This window comes from Bos taurus, chromosome 8 (assembly GCF_002263795.3).
Source record: "Bos taurus isolate L1 Dominette 01449 registration number 42190680 breed Hereford chromosome 8, ARS-UCD2.0, whole genome shotgun sequence".
In the NCBI taxonomy this organism is placed as follows: domain Eukaryota; kingdom Metazoa; phylum Chordata; class Mammalia; order Artiodactyla; family Bovidae; genus Bos; species Bos taurus.
The window spans coordinates 77,978,636-77,994,113 of NC_037335.1; the positions used below are offsets into that span (position 1 = coordinate 77,978,636).

The window sequence follows — 15,478 nt, forward strand, 5'->3', positions numbered from 1 at the left end:
GTTTATCCCTTACACTACACATTATTTTCCAGGCACTTCAATTTTTAAAAAATATGGTTTACAATATTGTATTGGTCTCAGGTATACAGCAAAGTGATTTGGTTATACACACACACACACACACACACACACACACACATATATATATGTATATCTTTATTATTTTTCCCAATTCTCTTCCATTATATTAATAGTTTGTTACAAGATATTGAATATAGTTCCCTGTGCTATATGGTAAATTTCTGTCATTTATTTTATATATGGTAATGTACATCTGTTAATCCCCTACTCCTAATTCATCCCTCTGCTTTTCCCTTTTGTTAACCGTAAGTTTGTCTTCTGAGTCTGTGAGTTTGTTTCTGTTTTGAATATACATTCATTTGTATTATTTTTAAGGTTCCACATATAAGTGATATCACAATATTTGTCTTCCTCTGACTTCACTTAGTATCATAATCTCTAGGTCCATCCATATTGCTGCAAATGGCATTATTTCATTCTTTTTTATGGCTGAGTAATAGCCCATATATATGCATGCACACATGCTCAGTTGCTTAGTCCTGTCCGACTCTTTGTGACTCCCGGGACTGAAGCCCACCAGGCTCTTCCATTCATGGGATTTCCTGGGCAAGAATACTGAAGTGGATTGCCATTTCCTTTTCTAGGGAATCTTCCTGACAGCGATCAAACCCGAATCTCCTATGTCTCCTGCATTAGGCAGATTCTTTAACATTGAGCCACCCGGGAAAGTGAAAAGTGTTAGTTGCTCAGTTGTGTCTGGCTCTTTGCGACCCCATGGACCGTAGCCTGCTAGGCTCCTGTGTCCATGGGGTTCTCTAGGCAAGAATACTGGAGTGGGTTGCCATTTTCTTCTCCAGGGGTCTTTCCAACTCAGGGATTGAACCCACATCTCTTATATCTCCTGCATGGGCAAGTGGGTTTTTTACCACTAGTGGCATGTGGGAAGCCTCCCTACATATATATGTTTGTATATATATATATGTGTGTGTGTGTGTGTGCGTGCATGTATATATATTTAACATCTTTGTCCATTTATCTGCTAGTGGACACTTAGGTAGTTGCCTAATATTATTGCAACTTAGGTATTGCAAATAGGGCCGCTATGAACATTGGGGTGCATGTATTTTTTTGAATTAGATCTTTTGTCTCTTCAGGATATATATCCAGGAGTGGGAATGCAGGAACATATGGTAGTTCTATCTTTAGTTTTTTAAGGAACCTCCATACTCTTTCCATAGTGGCTGCACCAATTTGCGTTCCCCCCAGCAGTGTAGGAGGGTTTTGTTTTCTTTACATGCTCTCCACAGGCACTTGAATTCTTAAATTCCCAAGGAATTTAGGCTATTCTAGGAAGCTGCAGTTCTCAGAGCTTGGCATTGTGTAAAAATCTGAGAAGATATTTTATTTATCTCCTGTTACCTCTATGTAGATATAATGCATGACAGCATCCTGTAAAATGTCCTCATTCCTTTTCATTGACTGTTGTTTTCAGGCTGTGATTATTTGCAAAGGACCATTTTGTAGAAACTTTAGAAATTATATCTTGTTGTAGGTGAAGGATTTACAAGTTAATGGTCCTAGTAGTGTGATACAGTGGCTCTGAGCTTAGAATTCAGAGGCAGGTAGATTTGGGTTCAAATCCTGTTTTGGCAGCCGTGTGACCTTGGGGATGTGACCTGGCAAGCTTGGGCCTTGGTTTCCTCTTCCAAAAAGCAGAAAAAAAAATCATAGTGCTCTTCTGGTAGCTTTGCTAGGTTAAGTGAGACACCCACGGATACCCCAGTGTCCAGCACACAGCATTCTATCAAGAAGAATTACTGGGGCTACTTCTATGCCCTTGGTCAAAAACATAGACGTGCTGATGCTAATCAGCTTGTGTTATTAGGCTGGCTATTGGAATTCAGGTTCTGAGCCTGCTTACTTGGTATTCTCTGCATTCATGTTGTCACAGGTAGGGTAGTGGACCCTCTGTGAAGATTGGATTGAAGGAGTGAGAAAGTCTTCTTTTGAATCCTGCTTTGGCTCATCATGGACTGATCTTCAAAGCTCCTTCTTAGCAGTTTGCTGAGAAACTAAAGCTACCCTATTGTGGATTCAGGGAACAAGGGCAATTATTTAAATATTTATTTATTTATTTTTGGCTGCACTGGGTCTTCATTGCTTCATGCGGGTTTTCCCTAGTTTCGGAGAGTGGGGGCCGTTCTCTAGTTGTGGTATGTGGGCTGCTCATTGCGGTGGCTTCTCTTGTTGTAGAGCATGGGCTCTAGGGCACGCGGCTTCAGTAGTTGTGGCTCCTGGGCTCTAGAGCACAGGCTCAGTAATTGTGGTGCAGGGGCTTGGTTGCCCCATGATATGTGGGATCTTCCTGAACCAGGAATTGAACCAGTGTCCCCTGCTTTGCAAGGTGGATTCTTAACTACTGGACCACCAGGAAGCCCAAGGGGCAATTTTTTTTTTTTTTAAAGCACCATCGTATTACCTGTGATGAATAGCTTACGGCAGAAAGGATCCAATCAGAGTTGAAATGCCTCACCCCATGGCTGTAAGCCTTAGCTCATATCACAATCTCTTGTGAAATTTGAGTTTATCTACTTTTATTAGCTTGACTACTTATTTATGTGGTGGGGTGGGATGGGGGTCACCAGAGTGTTGGGAAATGATTCCATTTTGAAGAGTGACCATTAGAAATATTCACTGCTATTTCTATTTCTTTTTGATATATTGCCAAAGTACAGTTTAGCTAACATAGTCTATGTCCGACTCTTTCTGATCCCATGGACTTGTTGTCAGCCAGGTGCCTCTGTTCATGGGGATTCTCCAGGCAATAATACTGGAGTGGGCTGCCATTTCCTTCTCCAAACAAAGTCTAAGGTAAAGGGATATTTTGCTTTGGAGTGATACTGCTGTTAAGCTAATACACAGGAAGAAAAGATGCATTAGAAACCACTCTTTGTTACTTGGAAAGGTTGCCTGGAGGAATTATTTGATAGGTTGTTAAAGCCAATGTGAAATATTTTCAAATGGGATGAGTATCCTTTCTAGGAAATTGTAGTTCAAAAATGTTTCTGTGAATTTTTCCTAAATTTCTCTCTCTCTCTCTTTTTTTCCCGAAAAGCCAGCTATGAACTTTTTGTTAGGCCTAGGGCCCTGGATGTCACATTGAGGCTGGAGAAGCTTTGGTGATGAAACAGAGTAAAATGGCAAATAGTGTGGGCTTTGCTTACATTTGCATTCTTTACCTGTTGACTTTCTGGGGGCCCTTCAAGGACTGACCTTATGGAAGCCTTCACTGCCCAGTCATATCTTGTAGGTTCTTTCACTTGCCCTTGCGGTGCAGCTGCTTCACCTCTGCTCAGAAACATCTCTTCTGCTCATCAGATGCTGTGGCAGTGAGCACTGACCTTCAGGAGCATCACCCCCTCAAGGTCAAGAACAGCTGGATCTGAAGATTCTTTCTAGCTGTAACATTTCTGAGACCGAGATGGCAAATAAATGCTCATCTTCCGAGGGCAGTTAGTTTTTATCATTTACGAAAAATTAATGAGTATTTAGATTGACTAGGTTGTATGTTTGTGATCTAAATTTGCTTCTAGATAGGACAAATTTTGCTTTCAAAATTGGCTGTCTTCTGTTCCAGTCATTACTTTGTTTCCATGTTTTCTGTATGACAAATGAATTTATTTTCTATTATCACAATTTTTTTAAATTTAATTGTGCCGTGCACGTAGGCTTCAATAGTTGGACACAAGGACTTAGTAGTTACTGTTCTCCGGCTTGAGAAGTTAGGCTCAGTACTTGTGGTGCACAGGTTTAGTTGCTCCAGAGCATATGGGATCTTCCAGAACCAGGGATTAAACCTGGGTCTCCTGCATTGGCAGATGGATTCTTAACCATTGTGCCACCAGGGAAGTCTCCTATTATCACAATCTTCATTTAATGTTTATAGTGTATATATGTCTTGTCATTCCAATGAGATAATAAAAACTCCACTGGGGAATGTGGAGGTCAGATTGATTGCTTTAAGTCAGCCAGTATTCCATGAGAATTAGCTCTCAGTTAGGAAATGGACATGCAACTGTTTGATGAGTAACACTCTTCCATTTGAGGAGTTAACAATTTAGTAGGAGAGTTATATAGGTTAGTAGAAAAATACCGTGGTGGGTACAAAATGTATCTCCATTCCCTCTAATTCTTAATTATGAAGTTAAGAAGGAAAATAAAAGCTAAAAAAAAATGCTTGCCAACTGATGGAATAAAAATGTTCTGATTGAGAAAAAGCCTTTTTGATGTTGCTTGTAAATCAGGAAGTATCTCAGATATTGGAGGGGCCTAGATTAGTTCTGGGGCTCCCTGGTGGCTCAGTGGTAAAGAATCCCCCTGCCAATGCAGGAGATGTGGGTTTGATCCCTGGGTCAGGAAGATCCCTGGAGAAGGAAAGGGCAGTATTCTTGCCTGTATTCTTGCCTGGGAAATCTCAAGGACAGAGGAGTCTGGTGGGCTATAATCCACTGGGTCACGAAAGAGTTAGACAGCGACTAAACAACAACAGAATAGTTTCAGGTGAATTCATTGAGAAGTTCCAACTTTTAGGGTGGTAGATAGTGGTCTCAGGATGTAGTGAAAGTAAACATCAACAATAGAAAACAACCCTCTTAATATGAGGTCCAAGAAGGAGTTGTAGAGAGAGATTTGGTAAAGGAGAAAGGCATATTTGGGCAAAACAGAATGGTCAAAGGCCAGCGAGGATTTTGCACACATTGCAGATGGAGGGCTGAGCCAGAGGACTTTGAGGTCAAGGAGGTAAAAGGTAGAAATTCTTAAGGAGTATCAAATTTAAGCATCTAAATCCACAAAGTCTCTGTCACTATTCAAAGGCTGCCTACTGTCCTTAAAGGGGAGCTTGGGGGAGAATGGATACATATATATGTATGGCTGAATTGCTTTGCTGTCTACCTGAAACTATCAGAGTATTGTCAGTCGGCTATGTTGTTGTTGTTTTTCAGTCACTAAGTTGTGTCTGACTCTCTGTGACATCACGGACTGCAGTGCACCAGGATTCCCTGTCCTTTAGTATCTCCCAGAGTTTGCTCAGAGTCACGTCCGTTGAATCAGTGATGCTATCTAATCATCTCATCCTCTGCTGCCCTCGTCTCCTTTTGCCTTCAATCTTTCCCAGCATCAAGGTCTTTTCTAGTGAGTTGGCTCTATGCATCAAGCAGCCAAAGTATTGGAGTTTCAGCTTCAGCATCAGTCCATCCAGTGAATATTCAGGGTTGATGTTCTTTAGGATTGACTAGTCTGATCTCCTTGCCATCCAAGGGACTCTTAAGAGTCTTCTCCAGTACCACAATTTGAAGGTATCAATTCTTCAGTGCTCAACTTTCTTTATGGTCCAACTCTCACTTCCATGATGACTACTGGAAAAACCATACCTTTGACTAGATGGACCTTTGTCGCCAAAGTGATATCTTTGCTTTTTAATATGCTGTCTAGGTTTATCATAGCTTGCCTTCTGATTTAATTTCATGCCTGCAGTCACTGTCCATGGTGATTTTGGAGCCCAAGAAAATAAAATCTGTCACTGCTTCCACTTTTTCCCCATCTATTTGCCATAAAGTGATGGGACTGGATGCCATGATCTTCATTTGTTGAATGTTGAGTTTTAAGCCAGCTTTTTCACTCTTCTCTTTCACCTTTAGCATATACTCCAATATAAACCAAAAAGTTAAGAAGAGAGAGAGAGCTAAGGCAGCAGCATCTGCAGGTTGGAAAGACAGAAGCTGGAAAGCTTGTCTGCATTCAAGGGAATGCTGGGGCATGGGCTCTAGGGGGAGGCCTTCTGCCTTAAAGCCCCTGGGACCTTAGCTTTCCAGACCGGTAGGCACGGGCCAGAAGAGCTAGGGGTTGTCAGCAAGAGAAAGGTGTGTAGCAAAATGCTGGGCCTTTCCACTGCTTTGTTGACGGTGAAACCCTTCTTGAAACTTCTATTAAGCAAAGCTTAGCTCAGTAAAGAGCCCTCAGAGTTGGACATCACTTTGACTGGAGTGACAGGAAAAGGTTTTCTTGGAAGTCTGCCTCACTGCCTCTCCATGCGTCTCTCAGCTGTCTGCCCTAGCCTGGCCCTTCCTCCCTCCTTCCTAACCCTAGGTTAGTCTCTGTAGCTGCTGCTTTTCTGATTAGTGGGAGTGATGAGAGGGCAGAGCTCAGAAGACCTGGTGTTGCCAAGAACCTGGTGGAGGCACGTGAAAGTCACCAGTAGGGGGCAGCCCAGCATGCTTCTTAGTCTTCTGGTCCCATCCAGGAGCTCAGGGGCAGGGAGCAGAAGGCTTTTAGAAGGTTTGGTTTTGGGTAGTCCAAGGAACCAGGGACTCGAGCCCAAGTGTGTTTGGTCACCTAGTAACTGAGAAGCCCTGGAGTTCATCTTCCCTGTGGTCATTTCTCTTGTGGCTTTCTCTGTCTCTGTCTCTCCCTCTTTCTTTCCCCCCTTTCTCCCTTTCTTCCTTCCTTCCTCCCCTTCCTTCCTCCTTTCTTTCTTTTTTCTTCATACACTTAAAAAATTCATAAAAGTGTAATGACATAACAGTAACTTCAGGTGCTTATATTCAGAACTGATACTTAAATATTTTTGTCTTTTTTGTTACAAAGGCATTTTTCTTTTAAGAAAAGAAATAGTTTAATAAAATAGTTTAACAGTTTCTGTTTCTTTATTCCTGACCCAAACCCATTCTGCTTTCCCAAGATGACTTTCCTTGCATTCCTCTTTTTATACTTTACAAATATCCCTCACTATGTAGTATTGTTTTATGTCATTTTATTGTTTTGCTTAAAAAAAATTTTTTTTAGAGTATAGTTGATTTACAATGTTATGTTACTTTCTCCTGTACATCACAGTGAATCTGTTATTCATACACATATATCATCTCTTTTTTAGATTCTTTTCTCATATAGGTCATTACAGAGTATTAAGTAAAGTTCTCTGTACTTAATAGTTATCTATTTTATATATAGTAGTGTGTATATGTGAAGCTCAGTCTCCCAATTTATCCCTCCACCCCCCTTGCTGTGTCTTTTTAAAAGTTCACATCAATTGTTTTATATTATAAGCACATATCAGTCTGAAATTTTGCTTATTTTTTTTCTCACTTAGCATGAAGATTTCTTTCTGCTCAAATATGAAGATCTGGTTCAATCCAGCTTAACACACCTCATTTTATTGTTTCTTAATTGATGGACCCTTGGGCTGTTTCCAGCTTTTTATTCTGACTGTATTACAAGTGAATATTCTTGCATATGTTTCTCCTCATGTGGTTCTCAGATGAAAACCTAGAATGGAATTGCTGGACTCTATAAAGCGTGTGATGTAGAATTTTCTAGGATACTGGCAAATTACTCTTCAAAGTGGTTGTGTCAGTTTATGCTCCCCCGAGCAATGTGAGAAAACTAACTGATCCTTAGAAATGCTTTATATAGTCAGCTTTTAAACATTGTGTCCAGCTAGCAGGAAAGGAATGGTAAGTCCATGTTATTTTAGTTTGCATTTCAGATTCCTTGAGGGGTGAGCAGCTTTTCATATGTTCCTGGACTGTTGGTGTTCCCCTCTGTGAATTGTTTGTTATTAACTTTATTGGCTTCCAGTCTATGATTCCTCCTTAATGGTACCTAAAAAAATGTTTCTTAAGGGGTAGATTTCATGAGCAGTTTCTGGCCTACAGCTATGTTGTGGGCATCTGTGCAGATGGTAACTTACGACAGAGAATTCTTGGCATCCACAGGGGCACTTGCTGACTTTTGCATCCAGCTCTTCTGTTGATTTTTTTCCATTTGACCAGGAGGAAAATCCATTCTTTATCTGGCATTCCTGCCTCCACAGTGGAAGAATATTCTCCAGTGACCACTTTTCATAATTTCACTTTTTTTTTGATGGTTTTCAGCAAAATCTTCTGTCTTGTCTTAGATTCAAGAAGAGTTATGTATTGCCTAACATCTGACTTATTTTTCATCTCATGATCACTGTAAATTTACCATTGACTAAATGTATCTTCTTTTTCTTCTCTTCCTGGGCATTGGTCACTGGAAAGCTTAGAATTAAGCTTGTGGTCCTTTTCCAGCAAATATTGGGTTGGCCAAAAAGTTCATTTGGGTTTTTCCATTAGCTTGTATAGAAAAACCCCAATGAACTTTTTCGCTAACCCAAAATATATATTTTAAACCCAGTTCCTAGCTTCACTGATATCTCTTCCCTGGCTTTTCTTTCTTCAGTGCCTTTTGTTTTTATGTTTAGCTCATTGTATTTTATTGAATACAAGTGTTGTTGCTGCTGCTGCTGCTAAGTCGCGTCAGTCGTGTCCAACTCTGTGCGAACCCATAGACGGCAGCCCACCAGGCCTAAGTGGGGAGTTTATAAATTGGAAATCTGATGAAAATGAAATAACAGTAAAATAAAGGGCATAAATAATTAAAGGAAAAGGTAAACATTAATGCTTTGTGCCACAGACATTGATTAATACCTCCTGAGTGTCAAGCCCTGATGCAGTCAGTGACGAGGCAGGCAGAGAGAGCTGAAGAATCTGAAGATTTCAGAACAGTGACAGCCACCATGCCGGCTCAGCTGTGAGGAGGGAACAAGTTCCCTGGAATCCTGGTTGTGACCCTGAAGGAAGCCTTGCCTACATCGTTTGTCCTTTTCTTCTGCCAAATGCATGAAAAAAGCATTAAAATATAGGGCTCTCTGGAATGTGGTTTTTTATTGGGAAGTGATTTGGAAGAAGGAGGTTACTATGGTTTTTACTGGAAAATGTTAGTGGATTGAAAATCTTGGGGAAAAAATATCTAAAGTGTGGTAATTTTGAAATATCTCATAAAAACTCATGTTAAAAACTGTTGTTTGGTAATTAGGGTGGAGTCTTAAAATGTTTCTTTCTGTGTGAAGAAGCAAAGAAGGGAGTGAATCCTTCCTGCAAGTCTGTTATGTTCCAGGCTCCCGGTACTGGGGAGAGCCTCACTCTTTGAGCAGAAGATGCTCCCGTCTTGGACGTCGCCTGGTGTTGCTTTCTTATGTAACAGGAGACAAAGTGTTTGTGGGTCCTTTTAAAATTATTTCTCTTTGGTGTGGTTTGGTTCTCTCAGAACCTTTTTATTTTATTTCTAAAGTTTGTTTTCTAAAAATAGGTGTTTTATTTTATTTCTAACATTTATCGTCTAAAAATGGGTGTCCAAATAGTTACCATGTATTTTGATATCTTTTTCCTTCTTTTGGATTGAGCAGAAGGGACCTATAGATGCTATATCTTTTCCCTCATTGGCTATTATTTTTCTCATTTAATTAATGTTGTTAACAGTAGGGTTACATATTTGTTTTCAGTGTCTTAATTGGGATGTTATATATCTTAAATGTTTTGAAAAAGAAAGGGAAATCCATTCTAATACAACTTCCTGGAGTGTCTATGGAGCTCCAAGTGTTGCCCATTCATTCTTCTATCCCTCCATCTGTCTGTCCACCCTTCATCTTTGAAGACCTGCTTTGTACGAGGTGCTTTGTTAGATGCTATGGTGCATGTTGTGGTGGTTTAGTTGCTAAGTCGTGTCCAACTCTTGCAGCCCCATGGACTGTAGCCTGCCAGGCTTCTCTGTCCATAGGATTCTCCAGGCAAGAATACTGGAGTGGGTTGCCATTTCCTTCTCCAGGGGATCTTCCCAACCCAGGAATTGAACCTGGGTCTCCTGCATTGCAGGTAGATTCTTTACCAACTGATCTAAAAGGGAAGCCCCATGGTGCATGTTAAGAATTACAAAACAGGATCCACCTATCTTCAAAAAGAGGTCATGATCTAAGAAAAGTGAATAGACAGATGCTCAGATAACTTCAGCACAGGGTAATTCCATGGTAATAGGTTTGATAGCTTTGTGTTTATATTACCGGTGACTTTACTGGTTGCAAGTGACAGAAATTTCAGATCAAACTTTCTTTATGAAAACTAACCTCAGAGACAAGTGGATCCAAATGCTTTAAGTGGCATTTTCAGAGTTCTGTCTCTCTTTTTATCTCTTAGCTGTCTTTCCTCCTGTGTGCTGACTTCATTCTTGAACATTACCTTTCCCTGTGGTAGAAATATTTCTCATGGAATCCCCAAGCCTGTGTAATCTTTCAGCTAAGATCCCAGAGAAAGAAAAAGGCATTGTCAAAGCATTCATCTTTTGATTTTAGGGAAGCTTCTCATTAGTCCAGTCAAGGTTACAGCACATTTCTAAGCCAGTCATAGCCAGGGGGATGGGCTCTCTGTGCAACCAGCATTACCTGTCTACTCCTGTATGTGAAGGACTGGCAGATGGGGAAGAGGTTTCTACAGAGAGTGAGCGTGTGCCTGCATGCATATGTGCTAAGTTGCTTCAGTCGTGTCTGACTCTTTGTGACCCTATGGACTGTAACCCACCAGGCTCCTTTGTCCATGGGACTCTCCAGGCAAGAATACTGGAGTGGGTTGCCGTGCCCTCCTCCAGGGGAATCTTCCCAACTCAGGGAATGAAACCACATCTCTTAAGTCTCCTGCTTTGGCAGGCAGGCTCTTTACCACTAGCATCATGTGGAAAGCCCCTCTACAGAGAGTACACGAGGGCAATGTGGGGTTCGTGAAATGTGGCTCCTGAAAGGAAAATTTCGTTTCATTACTGACAAAAGCAGAAAGAGTGGATCCTGGGCCAGGAGAAGAGAGGGTTTGGAGGAAGGGATGAAAGGAGAGAAAGGGGGAGGGGAATCTGCTTCAGTGTTTCTGGAGGTAAAAAGAAGGAGGGACTGCTACTCTTGGAAGGTGAGCACAGATGTGACTTGTCCTGTGTGTGGTGGTGCCAGCATCCCTGTGGCTGTCACAGATTGAAACGCTTTTGAGAGGTAGTGGATGCATTTATAAGTTATTTTCACCTCTGTATCCAGGGGATACCTTGAGTGGAGAGGCAAACTGAACTTGTTAGTTGAAAGAGTGATAAAAATTTAATAAGAAACCCGATGGTCCTGTCATTGAATATGAAACCTGCTCAACCATGGTTTCTCCTTGATCACACTCAGTGTTCCTCCCCTTGCTGTATTTAAAATAAATAGTGCGGCCAGGTGGGTGGGGAGGGATCACCTTGAGCAGTCTGGTGAGGTTGGATGGAAGTTGCCTAATTTTTATGGATTTCCTGCATTGAGTCTTGAGTTTGCACTCTGTTTTTCTTTTCTCTTTTTTTGCAGTTACATTGCAAATCAGAAAAGATTAGAAATCATCAACGAAGATGATCTTGAAGCTTACGTGGGACTGAAAAACCTGTGAGTACTCAGAACTTGCATACCTTATATCAGAACTTTTTTATGCTCTGTAATAGTCAGAGGGACGGGTGTTCATTAGTTCTAACATTCACGCCATTGTGTACTTTCTTAGGACCATTGTGGATTCTGGATTAAAATCTGTGGCTCATAAAGCATTCCTAAAAAACAGCAACTTACAGCACATGTAAGTAAAGCTTGATTCTTTTGCTTCCCAGGACCCAATTTATTCAGTGTTTTCCTCCTCTGTTTATTTTCCTCCTTTCCCAGCTAGAAATCTCCTTTTTAAAAGTTAGTATAGCTTCAACAATAGCTTAGAAACATTAGCTTTGATTTCTGAATAGCTTCAGAGGGGTACTTAGAACAGCCTACTTATTCCCTTTCATGAATTTCTGGGCCATTTCCATCTTGGACGGAGCAATAGACCAACAGAAAGGAGTCTGATGTGAAAACTATGTCCTGTACAGCGTTCTCGATTCTTTTCCTTGGACTCATGACATGTTCCCTGGAAGACATCAAACTAGTGGAATTGAAAGAAACTGACTTGGCCTTGGCCTTCACAGGGAACTAAAAACTGCTCATGCACTTTCTCCTACAGTAGGTCCTCTTTTGAACCTTCATTTTCCAAAAGCTATCTGCTGTGATTGATAAAAGTGGAGAAAAATCAATCATGAAACATGCCAGAGGTTCAGACGATTGTAACAATAGCAAAGGCTTCCACTGAAGTCAGGGTGATATCAACTGACGTCAAATGGAAATAAGACAGTGGGATCACTCAGGTTGTTTACTGTTAAATCCTCTTAGACGATGGCACTTAGTCAATAAGGTGTGGCCGTCCTAAGATGTTTCTTCATGAAGCAGAGGATTACCCACCCTTAAGCTCTGATTGTCACCCCCCACACCCCAAGTTTTCAGTAGGAATTTCTGTGGGAAGACTGTTGCTCTTGTGCTTTGCAGGTTCTCTGCAACAACACCTTATATATTTCATAGTCTATAGTTTACCTGCAGAATTCTTAACTGCTTGATCTCACTTGATTTTTCTAACAGTTGGTAGGAAGGATCTTTCTGAGTCCCATTTCATAAACGTATTAATAAAATCAGGTCTCCAGATAGAAAGTGGCAGAATTTTGATGCAGGGCTCATCATGGCTATGTTCTTTTAGTAAGAATACAGAAAATAAAATGTGTTTTGCATATAATGAGAGAATCATCCCTTGTAACATTTGTCCTCTTTCTTTGTCTTGGGTAGAACAGTTCCCTGACTGTTGCTCAGGCCAGTCTATAAAAGAAATCATTCTCTTTGAGTAGATTGCCTGGATACTCCATGGTGATTTGTTGATCTTATGAAAAACCTTAATTTCATCAAGCTAGTACAATGCCTTCATATTTCGTAGGTGGCATTAATGATGAAGTCAATTTGAAAATAAAGTCTGTAGAATTTAAATGCAAAACTTTTGGAGAAAGGTGATAAAACTCCAAGAAACTTTATTAACACATTTCATTTAGAGGCTTTTTGGCAGCATCTCTGTAGTTGGTTTGCCTGCACAAATTTTGATGTCTTTATGTAGGCCTTGATAACATAAACAAGAGAGAAGAAGTTGAACACAAGAAAAAGGTGAAATGCTCTAATGCAGTCACTTAAGTGTAATGAATGACCTTGGTGGTTATGTACTGGTATTTTCATTACTGCTGACTATAGACCTGAATTACTCAATGACTGCATTTTACTGGCTATTTTACTACATCACTTCCCCTGACGTTATGATCTAAAGAGTGGGCTATGGTTAATTATTCTGGAGAAGGAAATGGCAACCCACTCCAGTACTCTTGCCTGGAAAATCCCATGGACATGGTTAATTATGGTTTTACAAATAGACTTATTTATGACTCTACTGTGCCTCTTCTATTTTCCCTACTTTCCTTGTTCTAAGATATTTATATGAAAATGAAAGCCACCTTTTGTAATTTTTTTTTAGGCTGATATATGGTAGGATGACTTTAAAGGCATTCTCTGGGCCATACATACTTATCTAAAGTCAATTATTTGTCCAAGTCTCCCAAAGAGGCGTCATTTGAAAATAGGAAACCAAGGAGATGGACATAATCTAGTTTTTTAACAGCCAACAGTTGGGAAGTCTAATTATTGATCAAACTACAAACATTACTGATATTTGTGGTGATTGTCAAATGGTAAGACAGCATGAAGTCAGGCTGATATTCAGACAGAAGTCAGAGTGTCAGTAAGCTTCAGATAGTCACATGACAAAAGAGGCTTCTAATTCATTTCAGCAGTTGGCTTTAGGAAGTGGCGGGGAGGAAGGGTTGAGTCTGGGTCTCAACCTCTTCCTATGACTGAGAACTCGGGGTGCTGGTGTGTTCTCCTTGATTTCCTGAGCAGCATCCTTAGTTGACTCCCAGCACCATGACTGTACGGGAGCTGATAAAGATCTGTGTATGAAAGGCTATTTCTCTCTACCCCTGGGATATACTGATTATCTCTCTGAGTTTTCCCAACAAAATAAAAATATTCATAGGAGCATCTGTTTCACTTTGGGCTTTAGGGACATTCAGACTGGATCCTGTCTGTTAATTTCATCATTCCTCTCCTACACTGTGCTTATTTAGTAGCCCACGCTGACTGTCCGGAGCCCCCTAGGACTGATCCCTGAGTTTATTTCTAGGTGCCTTTAATTCCTGCCCAGTCCCCGAGAATTCAGAAACTGTGAGAAAAACCAGTATTTGTGTTTTCCAGGGGCTTTGCAGAGGTGCTAATTAGCTCCTTTGCACAAGTTCTATAATCAAACAGTAAGAGGATTGTTGATTTTTTTTCCTCCTCTCCTCCTCCCTTTTGGCTTTTGGCCCCAATAATAAGTATGGTTCATAAAACTCATCTTGTTCCCGGCTCTGGGCTGTGCTGCTAGCAGCTCGACAGGGCAGCTGCCCCTGTGCTGGCTTGCTAGCTGACCTGGAACTGTGACAATGAGTATGTCCTCTTTCTTTGCGTCCTCATTCCTCATTCTTCTTGGGAGGAAAATAAGGGTTTTTTTTTTTTTTTTTTTCCTTCAGAATAATGGGGATTTGTGATGAAGATGAAAACATGTGTGCCTCACAGGCTGTGGAACATGTGTGCCTCACAGGCTGTGGAGAAGACACACAGAGTAACTTGTCAATGTATTATACTCTAGTGAAACCCATTTGTAATTCACGTTCCAAAAGAAAAGATTTATGTGGGCACATTTTACAACTTTCCTCTGGATTATTTTTTCATGTGGGTGAGCACTTTACACTCAGTGTGAAGAGAAAAGATGCCAGCATAGAAGAAAGAGGGCATCTTGGTGTGAGTGAAGTTTGAATGAGAGGAAGTCTCAATACAGAATTAAGCTGGAAGTGCCCATGTGCCTTCTCGAATTATGAGCTGCCAAAGTGGCATTTTCTTTATCCATCCACTGACTAGTGTTAGTTCATATATTAGCTCCTCCTGGTCCTTAACTTCTCTCTGGAGGAAACTGGCCAGACATACCAGGAGACCCTGACGCATGATTTTGTGGGATGGATACAACACACTAGCCTCAGTGTGGCCAAGATTGCTCTCCTCTTAGCTCCCCCATATTTACCTGACTCTCAGCCCAGTGCTCACTTTGCTAAACTGGAATCATACACTGAAAGGCTCATCGCAAACTGTTGAAGGCTCAGCTGTTTTGTAAAAGCTAATATTTGTTTTACATTCATGTTACTTATTTAAACACATGTCTAGAGGCCCAAGCATTGCACCCTTTTAAAATAAATTCGACCAGTAAACAAATTCACAGGAGTCAGCTGGCAGTATTAACGCTTTGAACTCCCCAGCTCAAGGTCTCATGGCATGGAACACTGGAAACTAAAACTCCTGTTTCATTAAATGAAACTATTAATATATATATTTGAAACATGTCAGTAAATTCGTTAGTATTTTTCAGTCGCAAATAGCACATATTTTCATTGTCTGGATGGTCCAAATCTTCAAATGATATGTTGCTAGACTATTTGTTCTGGACAAAATCTGAGATATTATTTGTTTATCTGGTATTTTGTTTTTATTGTTCTCATTGTGAATTTTGTTTGGTTATTTGGAAGTCATTTAGAAGCAAGCACATGGAGTTAATCAATAGGTATTATCTTTTCG

At 40.6% G+C, this 15,478-nt stretch overlaps 1 protein-coding gene across 6 annotated transcripts in view; it reads left to right on the forward strand.

Moving 5' to 3' along the window:
* NTRK2 (neurotrophic receptor tyrosine kinase 2) overlaps positions 1 to 15,478 on the forward strand; it is a 411,482-nt gene that overhangs the window by 25,211 nt on the left and 370,793 nt on the right. For all 6 annotated transcript variants that reach the window (XR_003035866.2, NM_001075225.2, XM_010808129.4 and 3 more), the window contains exons 2-3: positions 11,246 to 11,320; positions 11,433 to 11,504. Coding sequence is in view for 5 of the 6 variants with exons in the window: in NM_001075225.2 (NP_001068693.1) it covers positions 11,246 to 11,320; positions 11,433 to 11,504 (147 nt within the window). In the remaining variant the exon portion in view is untranslated. The remainder of the gene's footprint in view (positions 1 to 11,245; positions 11,321 to 11,432; positions 11,505 to 15,478) is intronic.